Source organism: Brachionichthys hirsutus, chromosome 14 (genome assembly GCF_040956055.1).
Source record: "Brachionichthys hirsutus isolate HB-005 chromosome 14, CSIRO-AGI_Bhir_v1, whole genome shotgun sequence".
In the NCBI taxonomy this organism is placed as follows: Eukaryota; Metazoa; Chordata; class Actinopteri; order Lophiiformes; family Brachionichthyidae; genus Brachionichthys; species Brachionichthys hirsutus.
Window position 1 is genome coordinate 6,789,235 of NC_090910.1, and position 22,719 is coordinate 6,811,953.

General features: G+C 40.3%; 1 protein-coding gene across 1 annotated transcript in view; it reads right to left on the reverse strand.

Moving 5' to 3' along the window:
• tpk1 (thiamin pyrophosphokinase 1) overlaps positions 1-18,908 on the reverse strand; it is a 51,279-nt gene extending 32,371 nt beyond the window's left edge. The window contains exons 1-3 of the mRNA XM_068747982.1: positions 18,829-18,908; positions 14,610-14,684; positions 7,075-7,144 (exon numbers count right to left, since the gene is read on the reverse strand). Of these exons, the coding sequence (XP_068604083.1) occupies positions 7,075-7,144; positions 14,610-14,684; positions 18,829-18,871 (188 nt within the window). The 5' untranslated portion in view covers positions 18,872-18,908. The remainder of the gene's footprint in view (positions 1-7,074; positions 7,145-14,609; positions 14,685-18,828) is intronic.
• Between the last annotated feature and the right edge of the window lie 3,811 nt (positions 18,909-22,719).

The following is a 22,719-nucleotide window of genomic DNA, read 5'->3' on the forward strand; positions in this document are numbered from 1 at the left end:
GGGCATTTCTTATGCTCGTTCAATGCCTTCAATCATACCAAGTGAAGAGGAAAATCGGGAGAAAACTAATTGTGTGTCCGTTGTGCACCACGGCCCCCTCTACACAACACATTAAGAGCAAAACTTTACAAATGAAAATGCCAGATATTAAAATAGAAACAAAGTAGCAGGTGTTTTTTTTTTTTTTATATATAAGCTTAAAGAAATAAACCCTGAAAATATTGGACGTCGGTGTTGACGGTGATTTGCAGTTATTATTACTGAAAACAATGCATACTCTTAGCATCATCATTCCTGGAACACGTGTGCCTGGGGAGGAATCTGAACCTGGACTGTTGGGTTTGAAAGCCTGCTCTTTACTGCAGCCACTGCACTCCGCTCCTTATTTATTTTACCTGATTATCTAATGAAGAGAAAATAAATGTTGGGTAACAAAATGAATAAATTCACCCTGCTTTGTTTACTCCAGCTTTTGATTCGCAGGATAAAGTAATACACAAACGGCATAAATGTTGTAGAAATAATATCTTAATACTGGCAATTAAGAGGATTACAATAGAAAATTACATGAGGCAGGAGGTTTGGGAGTTTTCATACAGGCGTTGTATTCTGAATATAAATTTCCGGATATATTTCACTCAACGAAATACTGTTTGGAGGCAGAATGCATTTCAGGGTGTGGGAATTAACATGGTCTATTGCTGATTTCAATAATAATAAAAAACAGCCAAAGACCAACCAGCTGCTGCCGAGAGGAACGCTTCCGTCAGAGAGCGCGAGCGGGATCGTTCCCTGTTTATCGGATGCGTTTGTGTGTAAGGGACACATTCAGAGATGTGAGCCGTATGCGGTTTATTTATGCCTGGTTTCTTAATGGAGCAGCGCTGCAAACGAAAAACAAGCAATCAGTAGTAACAGGAACCTTATTATCGCACTGCAATACAGAATCTAATTGGCAAGACCTCGAGGAGTCTGAGTGTGAGCTCGCTTGCATGCTGATATAAATGTGTCCCTTACACTTTCATGTAAATGTCTAATAGCAGCACCCGTGAGCATATGTGAAGCATGTCTGATGCGTTTCATGTCTGTATTTGTGTTTTTTGTCCAATATTGTTTACCGGTAATTCCAAAGTAAACCAGGCCAATGCCGTCAGACCAACCACAGTCAAATCTGTACCCCCCCGCCCCATCCTCAAAACACGCTGTTTATTAACTCTCACAATTACTCGCTGGGTTACAAGGTACACCAGAAAGAGGCGAGCACCACAAACATCATGTAAATTCAGAAGCACGAAGCCCTCATGTCAGGAGGCAAGGCTCAGCATATCAATCCAAAACACAGAGCAATTAACTCGGAAGAGAATGTGCAACGACTTGTATGGGTATATCACTGCAGAGACACCGCTCAGAAAAAGAAAATGGAAGTGCTCTGTGGCCAAAGATGGTATCAAATAAAACAAGAGAAAATCCTCAGCAGTCGTGAATGACGTCTTCAGACCCTGCTTTGATTCCAGCACATTTGAGACAATTCTATGGTCTCATCAAAAAATACTTTTAACAAATAACATATCTTTAAAAATCTTTGCTGATCGCACCAATGGGATCTTGAACCCAGTGCTACAAAATACTGACTTATCTAAAATCCTCGCAAACAGAATGGAGTTTCTAGTGAGTGGAAAGAATACAATTTGCAAGATGGAAACGAGACACAGACACACAGAGGCTGCTCGAGATATCTCTTTGCAACTAAGACTTTCACTCTTGAAAATGTAATTTTCTGAGGCTTCTATCTCTATCTCCCCCCCAAACCAAAAATGCAGACACTGCTGACAGTGATATGCTCTGAAAATGTCTTCCTCATAAACATGCTTAGTCAAACACTGACACATTCACAGTCTGCTGCTCCCAGTAAAGACACACACACACACACAGCAAATCTTTTAAATCCTGCTCGTGTACAATTACCTCCTCCTACACTGAGCCCTGTTCATCCTTCTCTTGACTCATTGTCTCAGAGGATTTGATTAGAAGCATAAATTAGACAAAATAGAATAGTCATTTAAAAAGTGGAGAAAATACAGGGTTACTGGAGAGCCAGGAGGTCTTAGTTCTTAGAAAGTGCCTCAGCCTACACAAAAACACTTTTTGTGCAACTTTGATATATAATAATAACTTAATTCGTTTTATGAGTCGAGGGGATTTATGTAGCTCATTTGAATATGCTTTAAACTTACGTACTGTAATCTTGCTTTTATGACTGCAAATAAATGTGCAGAATTTGACTTATTTCTGTTGATAGAACTCAATTTACTGATAATAATGCTAATATCATAGGCTACAGTCTGCAACAGCTGCAGTACACAAATGTAGAAAGACGTAGAAAGGCAATTGCCCTGCGGGAGGGGGGGGGGGGGGGGGTCTGATTAAGAAATGGCTTGTGCCATGAGCCCACAAAGATGCATTCTGCTGTCATTAACATCATGAACAGTGAAACAAACCTTTCATCTGCTTCAGTACTCTTGAAATTCACAACAGCCTTACGGAGACACAAATTCTTATCTTGTTACCCTGCATATCTCTAATTCTAATTGTAAAGCACTGATTCTGCCAATTTAACAAATTGAAAGCAGATGACCAGATTCAGAATAATGGGATGAAATGAGGTTTTGAAAAACAGTTGCCAATCATTTTGAGAAACTGTCAACCAAATTCCGACCTTTGGATACCATCGGGAGCGATCACATTTTAACATGTAAGCAATAAAGGTCGGCAAACAAAGCGTGTATCCCCAAATGAATAAATTGAGAGACAAGCGTTGAAGTCAAGAGCCTGAAAAAACACAAGAACATGCATAATGAAGTAGAAGCTGCAAGTCATAACCCCCCCACTGACAGGCTGATCACCAGCATCCACAAGATTAATGTTGCAGACTGGGATATCCCTTATGGAACTTTTAAATCCATGAATAATGTTCTGAAAAATGAGAAACCTTTACATCCTTACCTCTTCTGCCGGATGTAGGAATGTCAGAAGATTCTGCAGCGCTATCAATAACATGACAGCACCATCATCTCCCGTAGGGTGTCACATCAACCCCTTTAAATAAATGGCCAATTAAATATTACTACAGTTGGGCTGAAATAAATCTTCTGTAAAGCACTGGGTAAGTTATCTTGTGCCTGGGGAAATATTCTGTGCAAGCTGGTGCGTGACTGGTTTTCCACCAGTCAGTGTTTATATTGTATTACATCTCAGTTGCTCGCATCTGGGTAGCGTTGGCTATATTATTTAATACGGGCTAACACACAATCATGCATTGAATACCATCCATCGCAGTATGCTGTATATTTATCTATAATTGGTTCACCTCGAAGACATTCAAAGTCTCTGGCTGAATCTGCTTCTTTATGGTGACAAATAATGAACAACAATATCTCATGTTACAGCATCTTGTTACACAAAGACTGAAAATAAGAACAGTACTAACTTTTTTCTTGTTTTTTATAATGCTGAATGAATAAAGACAGGAGATAATGTAACAGAGGAGACAAGGCCAAGCAAATGAGATAGAGATATGACACAGATTTTTAAAATGGTCAGGACCAAAATACAAAAGATATACACCGCAGATGACAAGGGCAGAGTATGAGAAAATCAAAATACCAGTCAGTAAATACCTAAAGAGAATCAAGACCGTAAAGTAATAAAAAGCAATAAAGGGAAGATGGCAAATCATGGAAAAAAAGCAATAAAGCAAAAGGAATAAAACTGTAAAATATGGCTCCCCACAAGTCAACTAAAAGCAATAAAACAATATAATGATATGATAACAAAGAAAAAACAGGATGACATCACATAAAAGCTAGGCTGTAAAAAAAGATTTATTCAAGAAGAGATTTACTGATTCTGCGGACCTTTTCTTCTCCGGTACATCAAGTCAAAGCTGTGGGACCCTGACCATGCGGGAAAGGTCACGCCGTCACCTTTAGATCTGAGCATTGACTTTACCACAGCCAGAACGAAGGTCAGGTGCTATGAGGTAGCTTTTAGACCTGGCATGCTTTAAAAGCAATCAGTCAAATAATCTTACATCGAGGTGATTTGATGTAACAGTGAGAAAAAGGGAAGTGATTTTCTATAAAACTGTAATTTTAGTTTTGACCACCAAAATCTGATGCCTGGTTGGAAGGCAATCAATGGCGTAGAATTTTAAAAACTGTTGAGTGCTGAGATAAGAAAGACCCAGTAAGGGAAATGGAAAGGCCTTTGTACCTAATCTCCATCCATCCAATTTCTTGTAGACAAGACAATCTCACTCTTCTCATCTTTAGCCATTTTAGCCGGAGAACCCAGAGAGAACCCGCGCAGACACGGGAGAACATATCAACTCCGCACAGATTTGAACCCGGAATCTTCTTGCTGCGAGGCAACGGCGCTACCCACTGCGCCACGGTGCTGCCCTTGTAGTGAACACTGGAATTAATTCAATCCAAATAGTTAATTGCAGTACTTGGGATTCGATAACAAGGAAAGAACAAATAATTGACCCAGTTTTCTAAGACTTGAGCAACTGCTTAAATAGAGCAATCATGTGCAAACACATCAGTCGTCTGTATATGTATATCATCATATAACAGAACACTCTGATTCATTATGGCTTAACAAAGTAAATAGAGATGCCAGCGATATGTGGAAAAACTGCTAATAGAAAATCAATGGTGCATGGTGTGAGCATGCTTCTACTACTCACTTTAATCTGAGAGAACACTTTCAATCAGCAAAATAGACTAAACTGATGCAGGCTCCATCTGGATTTTGCGTGAAAGCATACATATGCAATGTTGCCACCCATGGAGTAAAAGAAAAATATTTTGACTCATAAAAGGCAGAAAGATGTAGCCTGACATGCCCCCTCCTCTCCTCATCCCTAACGCCTATCATGGTTGCCATGTACCTTTCTAAGCTGTGAAAGACCATGCAACAACTCTGTTCTTGTGTTGGAGCAGGAGGCTGTAAACCCTATCCAGAAACTTTACTCCTATGTTTTACTCCTCACTTATGAATCTCCATTGCCATTATTTGCATGTAGAAAAAAAAAAAAAAAAACAATCCTTGCAAAATAAAAATAAAATCCAGTGTGGACCCAATATCTAAGACCGTGCAATCACTTCAGATACTGATACGGAGCATGGAGTTTTGCTTTTGCACCTTCTCGCTTGTTCGCCAGTGAAATGTGTCGCTGTGCACAATGTATATGCATTCTGGAGTTTTAGTTTATCTATTTTCTTTATGATACTTCAATACATTTATCTTATTAGAGCCCATCCCTCTGTCTGCATCTGTCTATTTAAATTTGGGCTTTCCCTCTAAAACATTACTGCCACATTATTTCAGCATGACAGCAACATCACATTTCATGCGACATTGCCGAGATAATGTGAACTCTTGCATCGATGCAACAAAGGCGATTGGCAGTGCCATCAGCAGATGCCTTCTATAAACAGACAGAATGGGAGTTCTATGAACACAAATCCACTAAGGACACTGATATCTAAGCAGTGTTTAGGGTGGGTTGTGTTTCCTATACTTTAGGATGATTTGAATGTTTCTATCTATATGCATCACCTTAGCCTAGGTTTTCACTGAACATTTAAAATGCTGGTACCATGATAGAGAGGGTTCGAGTAGTGTTGTTGATCACAGCATTAACCTCTGTCACAATATCTCAACAATATGGTATAAATGCCACTTTCACAGATGAGCTTCGTTAAAGTGCATGTTAATAAGCAATGTGTCGTACAGTAAGGCAGCAACACTGTCAGCATTGCTAGCAGGACTTCTGAAGTATCGGAGTGAATAATGCGCCTGTTATCCATAAATGTGCGCCCCACAGCTGTCTATTGTGTCTTTCTCTTGGTTTCAACATTGGATTGTTTTTTTAAAGCAATCTTTTTCTTTTTTGTCGTTGTCCATACCTCTCTCTACTTTATTACATGGAGCTGCAGTTGTCTTTAGTGCCAAAACTACTGGAACAGCATTGATTGATACTTGCATTTTTCCATCTGCCCTGCCTCACCCCTACCCCTCCGTGGTCCATTATTTATGGAAATGTTATGAGGAACACATCTTAACTCACTGGTGATTGATTTACACGTCCCCACCCAAAGCCCTGCCACTTTCATTTTCTCGACTGTGCAGGCAGTTGATAGGATTCAAGACTAAAGGCTCAGAAGACAAATCTGCAGCATTTTTACACACATGAGTGATAACCAGACACTGACATAACATGCTAAACTCAGAGCCAGAGATACATGGCAAGTTTCCCTTTGGAAATGTGACAATAAGTATGTGCATGTAGACAGACATGCTTTGTCCTTTGGGCCCCTCAGTGCTTGTGCACTATTAATTCAAGCTTAACCTTTAATTATAACTAACCTTGCATCATCATTTAGAAGCATAAACAGTGAAAACGGTGCTGTAGGTAGACTGGCCCCTCTCCAGCCACCAGCACACACTCCACATTTTGTCTGAGATGGGACTCGAACCGGTGGACTTCCCAGCCCAAAGCCCAACCCATGCCGCCCTCAGCACAGAGGAGAAGTGTGAAGGGGCTTAAATAACATCACAACGCATTAATACTCTCACCTCATAATGGCTGTTGCAGTGACAGAATTGCACACACACACACACCATTCAGTTCCTGATATGTACCCTCCTGCTCACACTCTGGGTGTTAATGTGAAAGCCTCAACACTTCAGGGACATTGTAGACCCCAGATCTCTGTCCTGACAGCAGACATCCATTAGCCACATGCACGAAAGGAAATGTGTTTGCAGCACACGCACGTATAGTACTAAGTCAGAAACACACAACTCTATTAAATAAACAAGGTGTTTTTTTTTCTCATCTGGCAAAGACACATGCAAACAAAAGTGTGTTGAATGCAGAATACAGCATGTACAGTCTCAATGTCATATTTCTGTAGAACATACTGTAACTGCATGCGGAGAGGAAGAAATACAAGCAAAAGCACAACAGAAACTAATGCAAATGAGAACCTGAGTTCGACTCACCTGTCTTGAACTCCAGCAGTGATGTTATAAAGGTGATTGGCAGCTCCATCAGCACATGCCTTCAAGAGAGCTACAAATAGACAAACATGGAGATAGCTGAACTTGCGTCACTGAAGGCACTCTGTTTCAAATGAATGACAAATCCACAAAGGACACAGTTTTCGTTTTAAAAAATGACATTTTAAAAAGATACGGTTACATGTGACCCAGTTCAAGCTGGTATAAGCAAAGTTTAGAGTCATGATAAACCAGTTTTCATTTGTGGAGAGGTGAGTTCAAGGTCACTGTGTTTGTTAACCTTGGAATGATTTGCAATCTCCGATCTGTGTGCACCACCTTACCTTGGTCTTCACTGGCAACACACCAGGCATCATCTTCTCTGCACCCTTCAGTACAATAACTCTCTCTCAGAAACGTATCACATTTGAAAAAGCCTCACCCTCGACATGAAACATCACTTACGATTATATTCACAGACGTGAGATACAAATACTCAGAGCTACATACTAATAATTATTGCCATTGAAAGTGACATGTCTGGTATACCTTGAAGCGAGGAATTAGGAAACTTGGCCTGCCATTTATGACCGCAAGATAAACAGTTTTTTGTTGTTGTTTTAATTGAATTGTTAATAGACATGTCTTCGTTTAACAATTTGCACACTTATAGTAGTCACATCCCATGTGACATCATTCCTTTCTGGCCTTTAATACATAATATAACAGAAAAGAACACAAAGATCTGACCCTTTCAAGGCAAAGTCAGCAAAAGCAGATTCAGCCTTTTTTAATACAAAAAAACAGACAAATTAGTCTGGTCATTCATATTCTTGAAGTGGTATTCAAGCCGCAGAAAATTATATGCAAACTGTTTGCAAATGTATGCTCTTTCAAAGCATCTGTTCTAATCAAATTGAACAGACAGCCTATTTTTAAGAGCTCTCTTCTGTTTCGGGCTGTTGTGGTGCGCTCGACTTTAAAGAAATTGATACAATTGTGTACTTGCACCTTTTTTTAATGTAATTAAAGTCTGCATCACGGAGGCTGATGTGCATGTATTGTTTTATTTAGATTGCTTTTTGTTTCATATGGAGTGGGGGCTGGTCAGATTTCTTTTCACAACTGTGTCCATTCCCCAAATCCCTTGACGGGTGAACTCATGCCCTTTGTGAATGTCACTTTATTGTTCTCAAAAAAAGTCACACAAAAGAATGCATAATGTGTAGAACAATCTCCAGTCGAAGGGCTTCATTTCAATTTTGTTCCCTCTTCTTAAAGTTGCTTCATATCTGGTATCTGTGCTGTTTCAGTATTTCAGTTTTGCACTCCTCTGGCAAACCTCAAGGTGTGGTTTCAGTTTTGACGTGTGATAAGCTCTCTCTCCGCTTAACAGCACCCTCCATCGATTACATTTTTTTCACTCGTTAAGGTGGGAAGACAAGTGTCAGCACAATTAAAAGTTCCGATCGAGCCAGGTTAGCATGGAACTGGAACTGCATGACCTAAACTGAAAACTATTGGCTTACTTTATTCTTTACTAGGTTTTTCCTGTTTCGACAGGGCAAACATAACTGCTATGAAAAATGCCTATTATAACCCCAATTTTGAAAACGATGGCACACTTTAAATGCAAATAAATAATCTGCACTGTTTACCAACAATGGTATTGTGAATTGTTCACAGGGTCATATTTAATATCCTGTACAAAATCATGCAGTTGTATTGTAGTGAACTCCCCCCCCCCCCCCCCCCCCCATCCTCTGACTGAGCCTTTCCAATATAGCTTTCAATCTTGTACCAAAAGACCGGTTTACTTGTGGATTTGTGTACTCCAAAACCTTGAGAATTTTGTTGCTCCTCAAATTTTGAATGCCCTCATATTTACAAAAATTATGTTGATGATGTAAGATATCAAATGAATATTCTATTCACACATTATTATATTATAGTCGTTTTTATCCTGATCAGTGAAGTAAGAGGGCATTCCCTTCCTCAGGTAACAATTGCAAAGAAGGTTTTTGAATAAATCTGTGTTGCATGTTTTGTTTTTTGGCAAAACTACAGTCTTCTTCTTTCACGTCTTTCAATCAACAACGATAACAGTCGTGCTTCCTAGTGGCTATCTAACACGCACCTCAGGTAAAACCGATGGCTGCTCTCCTAAATATACTTTATAATGACAAATATAGGAGCATGTTTTATGAAATGTGTGCACACAGATTCAGCCTACTCTGCTCATTATGGGAAGCACAGAGGTTTAGCGGCTAAGTCACCTCACACACAGGAAGTGGATCTAAATTAATGAGGATAAGCAGTTGAAGACAATGGAAGGATAACGTAGGCTTGATAAAGTGAGTTAAATGGAGGTGAAATCTTTTTTTCCCCAGCAGAGGCAGGTATCTATCTCCCTGCACACAGGGAATGCAGTTGCATTGATGTTCAAAACCCTTAAAGTAGTGCTTACATTCCTAACCTACACCGCCTGCTGTCGATGTTTCATGCCAAGAAATCATTGGAATGTAAATGACTCATTATCTCTAGTGGAGTGCAAAGGCTGAGAAACTTTCAAAATGACAATTTTGGAAATGTAGAGAAACTAAGACTGTAAAGCTATCAGTAAATATATGTGTATAAACATCTACAAACACAGAAACCTAAACACAAATGCAAAAAGTGTATCATTTTCAGATTAGTTGGACAACCTTTGCCTTTTGACAGGACACATTGCAAGTCCATCCAGCTGTTTGCAGTTGACAAAGTAACATGATTTGTGAATTTGATTTGGCACTATGTTAACAACAACTTGATGTAGCAATCAAGACACGAGCTTCTACCCAAATCAATGCACAAATCAGGACTTCACAAACAGGCCATGTCAGTCACAGTGTGAAGTAGCATACTGAATATTGAAAGGGACGAGATGATTGCATTTGTGTTCATCTATTGGCTGCAGCTGACAGGGGCAGTGTAGGCTGTTTGCAGCTCAGGCCTTAGAGTCGTTGCGTTTTGACGTTGAGCCACTGATTGGAAATATTCAAGTTCATACTGTATGTTTTACTGATGTCATTTATCTCTAATGCCCAGCTGTCTGCAGCCAAAACACTCCGGTAATTTAAAATGGAGAGCAGACGGTGTCATTGGAGCTGCGCACACTGTCTCTATCAGCAATGGATTATATAGTTTACATCCCTGACTTGTCAATTAAGTGCTTCATTCTCTGGAAAGGTTGTCCGTGAGTGTGCAAACATATGCCTTGTGGCATTAACTGTCCTTGTCTCTGCATGTCAATTTGTCAAGATTGTGTTCCTCCTGGAGTTTTAGGGTTGACATTCTTAATGCCGTTTCTTAAGACTCAAAGTACAAAAAAAAAGAAGAAAAAAAACATTCAAGTGACGGAAACTTCCTAAAACTGACGTGGGAGTGACTGCCGTGAGACTTTCTGTTTGTCTTCATTACCGAAAATTATACAAGTGGGTGCTGAATGTTAAAATTAGTAAAAGGTGGCGGGGATGCAATTATTGTCATTGTACAACAGAAAACAACGAATTGCTGGCTGTTTGTAGTGTGAGAGAAAGAGCATAACCGTCTTCTACCTTCTTTTTCTCTGAGTAGGATATGAATAACTTACAAGCTCATCACAAAATCTTGACGAATCCCGGTAGTGGTGTTGTGTTAGCTGAAGCCGAAGCAGTCAAGGGATATGACCTTGTAAATGAACCTGCCATAATAATCCCTCCCAGAAGCCTTATATGATATAGCAGACAGGAAGCCATCCGATGCACTATCCTTACATTCCTAACTTTTCTTTCCGATGCTTGCTTTTTAATAATCTATTACAGAAGCCGAGTCTAGTGCAGAAACTATCCGCATTCACATTCATATTCATGCAGAAACACACACTGGTCTGGGCTATATTCCATAGAAACACAGTATTGATGAGGTTAGTGGTGAGGATTAACGGCTGTCTGGGTGGACTTTAGCACAGCAGAGAAGAGGTGAAATGGTCATTTAGAGTGGTAAAAAGATCATTTTCCTTATTGTGATGCCTTGAAGCCCTCTCCCCATCTCTCAACTCACCTCTCCACCTCAATCTGTCACCCCGTCTCAAGATCCACCCTGCTCTTTACACCTCGCATCAGATTTGATTGATTTCCTGCAAAAACACATAATTTCCTTTCCTCCGAGTTTCACCCGGTTACTTTTTATTATTCTGCTGTTCTGTCCCTCTCTTTGCTATTCTGGGTCGCACAGTTTCACTAGCTCTTCCTCTCATCCTCATTCATTTTCCACCTGTGCTTAAATGCAGAGTAGAGAAGTGGAGTAAACGTGTGCACGCGGTAACTGCATATCCCATCCAGGCTTCATTGCAAGGCTGATGCTCGACTGGCTGATGGGAGATGCTCAGAAAGCTCACCTTCAATGAGCTGCTGAACAGATGATGAAACAGAAGTGCTTGAGGTAAACACAGCCCTGTTTTTGTTTTCCATCTTGGAGAGAGTTGCCTTCACTGACTACTTTATTGATTTGCTTGTTTGTGTTACACAGTGAGGGGTCTGTAAGTAAATGAGTAACTGATTGTGTGGACGAGTGCGAGTGACTGGATGAGGAGGTGCGTGACCGATGGACTAGATAAGCGAGAGTGTGCGTGAGCGAGATAAGCGGCTTGATCCCACCTCACATCATTGCGTCTGGCACCTGTAAATGAGTTTCTCTTTGATCAGCGTTGTGCTGCTTCGGCCTCCAACGCTTCTTAGCTCCCTGCTGCTCTAAGTCTCCCACAGGTGATGAGGGGGCCCAGGGGCAGCACATCAGACGACCCGAGAATGCTATATCACTGTGGGTGTGAGTGTGGGTGGGGGGGACCTGGAGAGTGGAGCCATCTGGAGAGTGATACTCCAAGAGGTCAAGTGCTTCACAGACAACGGCTGTTCAAACAACATTACATATACATGTCTTATGAAGTGAGGAAAGATAAACTTTCTACAAGTGTGTTAATGATCATGCTGCGAGAGCCCTGAGATCTGCCACTCACGAATGGCCGTCGTGCCGCCAGAGCGTCTCCTATGTGAACTGCTGCCAAGAGCAAATGATCAAGAAAGTGTTTGCTTTCCTGACATCCACACCACAGCATCGCCTCTGGAACCTGAGAGATTATCCCACATCTCTGAAACTTCTTTTAAAAGTAGGACTGACTAAAAAGATATCAAATGACCAAAGCTCACAACAGTACCACTCTGTCATCTGGTGGGTCCATCTATCATACAGCGACTGCCAAACGGTTGCTGATCGCGATTCTTGTTCCTGTGTGAAACGATCAGCCACAGGGATAAATGCAGCAGCCCCACGATGCATCTGGTTAATATTTAATCCTCGCCTCAGTTACAGTTTCTAAATATGGTCACAGTTTAAATTTGAAAAATGTGGTAAATCAAAATATCGGTCTTCAAATGCTGGTTAGTAAACAAAGTGTTATAAATCTCATGCATGTATGTATACTCTCTCTGCATGCTGGCAACTGAAATACACACAATCTCTGAAGTCCAGTGGAATTGTAAGAAAAAAAAATACATATATGTTTAAATGCATTTTCAATGCATTCGATTTTCTGATAAGAAACATAATCTTTTATTGTATCGTTCAGAGGTACATACAACCTCCAGGCCTTTTCCTTTTCTCTGTCACAGGTATCACATTCATTTCCTTGGATGTTTTGAATGATTTTCCTTCTTCAACTTCTATATTTTCAAGTAATCTCCCTAAACAGGCTAATCTTTAACTTGGTGCAACCGGCAACCTTTGCTTTCAGATCAGAAGAGGATTTTGCTTTATCGGATGTTGAACATTTTCTAGAAATCATCCATGAAGGGGAAAATACAGATTGTCTATTTAACCTTGGTTGTCCATAAATTCTTCCCTTGACTTTATACAGTTGTGTACTTTTTATAATGTACTGTGCCTACAATGTGTTTAGTTGTTTCACAGTTTTAGCTTCAACGCTCTGGAGAACCAGTGATCCAGGCCACTTCTCCCCACTCTGTCCTTGCTAAAAGCAAAATAATCACAAGCAAATGTGATTATGTGATGTGAAATTCAATGCATTTATTTTTCCAGTCACGTTAATTGTTTTTCTGATGACTTCAAACTATTTTCCAAAAACAGTCACAGTGTCGAGGCTGAGACACAGCCTGATTTAGGAGGCTCACAGTCATCTTTACATAGTTAATACAACTGAGTGGCACCGCCGCCATGCATCAGCGTGTCTCATAAGTGACACCTCAGGGAGTCTGGAGCTCAGTTTCCATTGACAAACCTATTTTCTATTTTAAAAATGGGCCCTTTGTGCTTTTGAATATTTCACATTTAAGTTTCTTTCATTCTGATAAAGGGTCTTAGAGTATTCAGGAAGCAAATGGAAAAAATGTAATCCATTGATATCCTCTAGTTACTACAGAAACACCACAAAGTCATTTTAGCCTGTTCCTTTGGTTTATACATGGAAACCAAACCATGGTTAGCAGTTTGTTGATGTCAAAATATTCAAGTAAAATCACCCTTGGGCAAAGCTGAATTGTTCAGTATGCATTTATTCTGTAACAAATATTTGTTTGAATATTAATGTACACCCCAGTGTCCTGCTTTAAAAATTTAGACAATTTGATGCATAAGGAAGGATTTTAAACCAACAATGTACAAATGTGCTTGTTCCTATTTTTTCATATCATAACAGCAACCCCACCGTCGACCCATCATCGATGAAAGGATGCGAATTGGTCTCACGGATGTAAGAATCAGCTCAGAGTAGATGGACTTGTTGTAATTGAAATGCCAGAGCCTGTTACTCTTTTGCTGAGTGAAGTGGAAAACTATCGCTGCTACTTGTGTTGATCTGTTAATAGCAAATGCAAGCACATTTAAATGAGCATTTATGAATCTCGACCCTTATTACAATGAAACTAGCCTACCTGATATTTATAAAGTGCTTTTTTGCATCTATAATCAAAACAGATTCCATAGTTAAGCATGAAGTTCAGTGCAATGAATTAGTACATTAATTTAAGGCTCAAGACAAATAACCAGAATGACATGGATTTTTTTAGTCTTGATTTTGGTGTAAAAATTGTCTAATTTCAAGTTAAGATTTGCAATCTAGTCAAGCGGACACAAAATTGAAATTTCATCAAATAGTTCTTTATATTTTACGTAAATAAAAAATGAAATTACAAATGAAGCCACACTGACATTTGGGGGCCAAATGTGTATCAATTGACGGCTCGAGTAAACATTTGTGCAAAAGTGGAACAAATTCCCCTCGAGGCTTCCTTAAATATTGCATTCATGAGAAGGGGGTGCATGAGAAATTAGGACTCATCAGCTATACCTTCCTGGGGGTATTATTTAAATTCATTAAACAGATCTCAAGGCATATATGAGCAGAGAGCATTTTCAGTGCAGCAATTACATTTTTGCATTGTGGAGGATAAACAGGTACAAAACAACGTTAGTGCAGGAAGATGAGATCTAAAGACTGTGTGTACCTTTACTCCAGAGGACATGTAGGTAGACCTCATCCAGTGGCTGGTTCAACATGATCAGGCAGATCCTCTGTGTCCCTGTAGGAAACCATAGATGTAGGGGGGGGGGGGGGGGGAGTCATGACTCATACACAATCAGATAGAGGCACAGCATGACAATGGTGCATAATCACAGCATAGCAGGAACACAGCACATCCTCTATCAGAAGAGCCTTTTGGGAGGATGTTGTCCATGGGAACAAAGATGACAAATAAGATTATAAATAACGACGTTATCACCAAAGTACACACATGCAAAGCTTGGATGCTGATTCAATGTTTGTGGAAAGTTTAAAATAGTTTCCTAATTGATACTAAAAAAGCTCCAATGTTTCAAACGCAGCACAACATGTATCCAAAATGATGTGACGGCAACGGTACCTTTCAATCTCTTCAACACAAAATTCCCAACCATAATCGTCACCATCTTAATATCAGCTGTAGTACATCTGATCAATTTGCATTTGAATGTACCGAGTTAGGTTGGTGACGCCATCTGTACCCACATCACAACATAGGTAAGCCCTTTCAAAAGCAGAACAAATGAAACCGACAGCTTCTCTTCCTCGCTCCCATTGTGCCTCCATCTTCTGTCAATGTATCCATCCCGGGGTGCATCATTTCACAAATCGGTTTCGTCCCTCAACCCCACATTCATCATGCTTATAGCTCTTCTCTTGCTCTACTGCTAACGCAGATCCATTGACTAATACTGTTGAATGTCATTTTTTTCATCTGTGGGAAATGAAAAAACGCCCCGAAATAAATAATGGAAAACTTTGACAAAGTAAAAACAGTACTGCGAGAAGAGTCTTAACAAAGCGGAGACGGAAGCACAGTCTCTCTTCTTCTTGCCTTCACGTCACTGCATTTAGATTCATGCTCATTTTTCTTTCACTTTATATGCACTTGTGATTGATTTCTCAGTGAAAAGTAAAGGTGGTGTCCTTTTATTGCAAAGCTAGAACGTCATACACAAGACTAAGCAACGGTTAGAACGCCCTCCTCACTCTTTCCTAAACTACCGGTACTTACAGAAATTCCACACAAACTTTCTCCATTCCAATCTCAGAGCATTGCGACTTGATATTGCCAACAAAGCTTGTTTCTTTCCAAATATAGCTTTCCTGAAAAATTGTGAATGCAGAGAGGGCAGAAAAAGTAGCGTTGAAGAAAAAGGGGGAAAAAAACCCCCCATCAATCCAGGGTTTAAATTCTCATTCTGAAATGTGCATAACCTCATTTCTTGCAAAGGATTTACAGAGAAAATGCAGAAAACATGTCCTTTGGGTTTGTGACTTTGTTGCAGCAGAGGGCTTATTGTTGTTGAAAATTGTTGGCTTCAAAAGAAGGTCGTTTCTGAGCCTAAAAGTCAACCTCGACAGAATATGGTCGAATGAAAAGGAAGGGGGGGAGAGAGGATAAAGGAGAAAAGGAGGGAGGGCAAAAAGAAGGGGTCAGATGAGGAGGCAGGGAGCAGATTTGTCAGTCTTGTCTCTTAATTGGCTGGAAAATGTACAGAGAGTAGACAAATTCAACAAGCCGTGACTTTCCAGATAACCCCCATCTCAGCCCCCCCCATACATAAGGGGAGGTACGCTGCCTTTCGTGCACACTGTTCAAAGAAATGTCACCTTGCGATTATTTTAAATATCCCAGACAGCATTAATAAACCACACATACTTGCACTTGCACGCGCACACACACACACACAAACAAACTGGCACATAAATATTGCAGGAATAGGCATTTATAATTCAAATTGGGAAATTTAAAAGGCAATGCATGCACGCGGGGGATTTCCAAATGCAGACATCCGGGGGCTGTGCTTATATGTAACTAGAGTCTCTAGATAAACATTTTCTGTGAGAGTTTGAACTCAAGATGCCAAAGAAATAAACTCTAAATGTAACTAATGCAGGGAAAAGTCTCATAGCGTGCAGCTGGGATTGAGATTTCAAAAGTAGATGATGGGAATCTCATACGTCTCAAAAAAAAATGTCATCATGTGGACACATGTTCTGACCCGTTCTGGTCTCTCAGCATCTGCAGGACTATTTGTGAAATACTTAGAATAAACCTTTGTACAGTCGTCAAATTTGAGAGTTTAATGCTCAGCTAACATACTTGAATAAACATTTGTTTCGATGCTTCGAAGCTCCTATCAGAGGTGAGCGATTCTTGACTGATGCTGGCCTTTGTCAGCTATTGACTTTCTCGAGGAATACAAACACAGAAAATCAGCACTGCTGCTCTGTTCCTGCGTCAGTTCCAGCAAATTACACACGTGTGTAAGAATGCCAAGTGTATACGCTGTATAGCTTTGTCAGACTATCAGGCTAAAGATCGGCCCCTCCACCCAACTCTGCTGCCTTTTTCGGGTCTATCAATACCTGCGCTGGATGCTTTGAACTTACCAAAGGGGGGGGAAACACTGCTTCTACACCATTTGGTGGTTTTGGGTCATTGCCAACCCAAAAACTGCTAAATTGAACCATCCAGTCAATCCTGCGTAGTTCTGTAATCAAGTATTGAAACATGTCTGACAGCACACTCTCCCTTTGTGACATCATATCGGGGGCACGTTCACAAGATGTGGTTGCACTCTCCCCTGAGTCTGCGCTCGGCACATCCACGCTCTACCTGTGGCTCAAGCATGAGTTGAAGAAGGACAGAGTGGACAAAGTTTATTTTTGGTAATAATGTTCTGGTGAAAATTGGCAAAAATGTTTTAGTGTGTGCTAAAAAAAAAGTCACCTCTCCGGTTACCATGGTACCATGAATTTAGTTTCAGAGGCGTTTCTGACAGCTGTTTGAGACAGAAAAGAGGGACGCTGTCCTGCAACATCTGTTTGCTATTTTGACCCAAGACTGTCACAGATATTTCATATAAGTACCTGGGAACTGCGTTAACTTGTGGAAAAAGGGTATATCTGACCTTTAAGTTTCTTTCAAAGGTGATAGATTCTAGAGTTTGGTTAGGAAACAAATTTTCGTTTTGAGCTCCATTTGTGATGCAGGAATATTTTTTGTGAGAACGACAAAATTAGCTTGAAAATGCCATGGAAATAACAAATGTGACTGGAGGTGTAATACGAGACATACAAAAAAGAAGGGTGATGGGGACACATCTACTTGCCATCTCCTCCACAGGCCAAACTGTTGTAATATTTCCTTGACCTTTACAGCTCTGAGTAAAGAGTAAAGACCCTGAGGCTCATATCAGCCCTCTTTCCTCCAGACTCACATCCACCACCAGGGAGCTCACATAATCCTTGACCTAAGAGTAGTTGCTAGAGGCAGCTACAACCAGCTTCTTCCTGGGTCTGGGGAGCAGACAGCAAAAAACCATCTGCGCAGTTTGCTGTTTATAAGGGCATCAACAAGATAATGTACATCTTGCCACAAAAACAATCTCAGACGGCATTTGAAAAGACCGATACAGTGCTGGGAATATCTTAGTCAAATGTCAAATTTAAATTGTTTTTTCCGGTGTTGTGGTTGAACAAAGTGGATTTATATGACACTGGTGTTAACAAGCCACGAGACTCTTTATTTTCAGAAAAATGTCCACAGTAATTGTTTCTCAAATAGCTAACAAAACAAGTGAAGTAAAGATTCATTATGTACGCGGTAACCAAAAGACAGCAAAGTGCATCTCATACATACATACATGAATTTGCTTTCGAGTTTCAATTCCCCCGAGACCGTTTGTGTGTGTCAGAGTGAGGGGAAGAAACGCTCGGAGTAGAAGACGAGTGTGACAGTGATGTGAGTAAGTGTGTGTTTTGATCAGACTTTTACAGATTTTGTGTCTGGGCATCTGCCACAAATATACGGAGGACCAAAACTGCCAATAGAACAGTTCAACCCAAGGCACACTTAAGACCGGCCCTTCATTTGAAAAAAAACATGTTGCTGCATTTTTCATCTGCAGCATGAAAAAAAGTGCTTTTATTTATTTATTGCTATTTAATTATATTTCTATATTCATTTTCGTATTTATTTCCAGTTATTTTACATCTTTGAATCTTGTTTCATATTTATATATAGAATTTATTTTTTAATTGTGGCAGTTTTGGTCCTAGCTTGTCAGTGAACCTACCACGTGTGTCTCACTGCCGTGTGCCGTGTGATTGATTGTGTGTATGTGTCAAGGGACCGTGTCTGTGAGAGCTGGTACCTGAGGGCAGCAGGCAGTCCAGAGGCGTCAACTCTTCATTCATGGCCACGATCCACTGGAGCCTTGTTGTCAGTCAGGAGCCTCACCTGGAACTGAAGGGGAGGAGACATGTTTTTTCAAGCGTCCTCGATTTGTTTTAAAACCGGTCAAACGAAGTCGTACCATTTTGTAACTTCTCTAAGAATGATTTATCCACCAGCCCTCCGCATGGCTTACTACTTTGAAATCAAGTACACTAGATCCAAAGATTGACACAGCGCGTTTGCGATGATGCTTGTAATAGCTTAGAAGTGTGAGGAGTTTGTATGTTCTCCCCGTGTCTGCGTGGGTTCTCCGGTTCCCTCCCACCTCCAAAAACATGCAAATTAGGTGAATTGGTTATGCTAAATTGCCCATAGGCATGAGTGTGTGTGTGAATGATTGTTTGTCTGTGTGTGGCCCAAATCGGTTCAGAGGATGAATGAATGAATGTTTTTCTTTGATGGCATATGATTAACTGATTGCACCTTGGACTGGCACACGATATGCTGCACATGATCTAAATATTATCGCAGGTGTGTCTGAACAAATTTCTAACCTGCAGAGACAGAAACATAAAGCAGAAACAGACAGACAAAGCAGCCAAATTTGTTTTAAACTTAACTATAGCTGCAGCACTAAATTATTAAAGCTCAGTCGTGTTACCGTTTCCTGAAAGCATCACTACTTTGTCTTTAATAGCTTTTCAAATGTCTGCACCACAGAGCAAGATATGTGACAAGACTTTGGCCTCTGCAAATGTTTCATTGCGCATGGCAGGTTTGTTTTTTATACTCAAGCAAATGATTGACAGCCTTGCTGACTCTTTATGGTAAGCAGAAATTACTCATATAATAATTTAATACATGCATTATGAGGAGCTACAAGTTGCACTGAGAGATAAAACAGTAACAAAGTCAAAGGATTGTCAGTAATTTAACATACAAATCAAAAATGCGACCCGAGACGAGCTTAAATGTTTTAATGCGCACCGGTTTAATATCGCAGTTCATTAGTGACACAGGACGACTTGACTGCACATGGTTGCTGCGCTGAGGACATTCAACCCAACACCCCTCTCACTCATGGTGCCAAAAGCACAACCCAGTCACTCCCATGATGCATTGCGCCTCACACACGCACAGTGACCGGCCCTCGTGATCGCTACAATATATATTCACACCTGTTGCACAAGTACGCAACAAATATGCAGAAATTAGTCATCAACTTCACTCCATTAACAAGCTTTTCACTTTTAACCCACAACAGGTTTGTTTAACAAGCTACTGAGATCCCTCTGCTATTAATTTGAATGTGTGTCAAACACAACCGAGGAAATTGTAAATATAATTAATAACAAGTAAAGAAGACAACAAGTTCTTACATTTGAAACAAGCCCCTGATTTCACATATAAATTGCATAAATATATCCCCACATTTCACAAGATACACCTGTATTAGTGGGGATCGATATAAGCGGCAGAAAAAAAGGCAGCATCCATAGATTGCAAACAAGTGCTGCCACATTTATACACAAATCATCGGCACCAAATTTAAAACTACCGATGTAAATCCAGAATAAAACGACAGCACATAAACACATCTATACCTGAGACGGTTGTGCTTTCCGTGACACAAACTGTAGCAGCGCTTTTCGGAGGTTGGGATTTACGCGATGCCTTTCTAGACTTGAACGCAACAAACAATGATGTATGGCGAGACCGTGGCGGACTGAACGAGGCTGCTGTCTGCTTGCCACGGATAAACTGTATTATTGTTACAGATGATTGACGCCGTGTTTCATTTGTATCAAACCGAAGTTACATATAAACATGTCGACGTCTTTATAAAAACACCAAGCAAACAAAAACGAACAAAAACGTGGAAATAGAGCTAGCTGCTTCCGCTATAACTAGCGTAAACAGTCAACGACACAACAAGGAGATTTGAGCCCGACGGGAGAGTAGGAGGAAATTTAAACGAGGACCCCTACAGGTCAAAAGTAGAAATGCTTTTTTATGCACACAGCGCTGGCGATGCTTGAATACAGGTCGGGATGTTTTTAATGAGATGCGAAGGTCCTCCAGCAAGTAGAGAAATATATATTTTTTTAATATGTTTTTGACGGCGTCTGTTTTTTTCTTTTTAGCAGGATTAACTAAAAAACTGCTGGATGGATCTTAATGAAAAAGAAGGCAGGTTTCTTTTTTCAACTCATAAAATTTAGAGAAATATTTGTAAAATGTTTGGAGGTATGAATTTCTATTCCAGACTTGCAGTAGGTCAATACAACTCTTGTTTGTCTGTACTGCTACAGCTGTTCAACACAAACATCTTAAGATAAAGAGACAATCGAGTCACATTTAACAAACAGCAGGAGCACCTTCATGGTTGACAGAGGGATGAACCGCCGTAAAACACCATTCCCATGAAGCGGAACTTTGCCAGGTATTCATTGTTGCCTTTCTTTCTACTGTGCAAGGTAATAATGGTGTATCAAAATCTCCTGCCAATTGATTTTTAATTATCTCTTTGCAGAACATAGTGGTTGGTCTCTGGGTTTTGGCTATCAATCTTGTGTAGCTAATTGCCTTCATTATAAAGCAGGACAGATCCACGGGGTGCTGCCAGTTGGTGCACCTGCTAAGTAACAAACACCATTGTAGTTACCAAAGCTCAGAAGACCGTGTTCTAACATCGCTTCTCTAATTACCAGAAGGGTATCTTTTGAGAGCTATTGCTGTGGACGATTTATTTAATGTTCTCCTCAAGGTCATATCAAGGTGAAGTAAGTGTGTTTGTCTTCAGTTTTATTTAATACCTACTATCAGGGAATTCACAGTTCACATTATTTTGCCGTTCACCCCCGGCAGAATACACCTGTTATTGTGGCAGATAATAAAACAAAAAAGAAGGGAGACAGTCAATGACATGCTAATTCAGACTCTCTCTCTCTCTTTCATGCATTCTCTCTATCTTTAATACTCCCTATCATTACCTTGACTCTTTCTGTCATTTCTCCTTTTCGTCTTCTTTTCATTCTCTCCTTTATTCCTTTTGATCTGTCTTGTTTTTATCCTGTTCAAGCTCCCTTTTGTCTCATCCTTTGCTTTTAGCTTTACTTCGCCCGATTGTGCCTGTCTGCCCGTTTACATCATGCTCTTGGGTTTTGTATTCACTTTATTTCACTTACAGGATAAAAGTGGATTGCAGCTCAAATTACAAATTCTGAAAAAAAAAAAAAGTCTGCACACGGTAGCTTCAAATTAGTAACTTGTCCACAACTGACGTCATGCTTGACTTCACTGACGGACACTGCAATATGCAGGCCTTTGTCCACTTAATTAGTCTTCAGGTTTTATATTCATCCAGTACTTGCCTGCATAACTTTTTGGTGTTCATGACACATTTTAGTTAAAAGTGAATAGGACACAAGAGCAATGGAGGAAATTAGCCTCCTTTTCAGCTGTTTTCAGAGTATTTTCTTTTGCTATGTCCAAATATGACAGAAACAACATAATGCAATGAGCTGCACTCACAGAGATTTCCCTCACGCAGCCCCCCCAAAAATTAGCGGCACTTAAATTTCCCTCGTTTTACCAGAGATTCAAGAAAAGGGCCAAACAAAACCAAGTAGGACATATTAGAGGTTTGACTGGATCCAGGTTGTTGAAGACGACATGGTCATTATTTTACCTCCTTATTCATTAGCAGAGAATGGGGAGGCTTCCCCCCCCCCATTGGGATTACTCTACTGCATTTAATCCCTTCCTGTCATAGATTCAAGGCGAACTGGTGAATTTATTTTTGGTCACAATTTTATTGTCCAAGGACGTATGTCCCCGTTCAGCATCAAGGCTAAGAACCAACCTT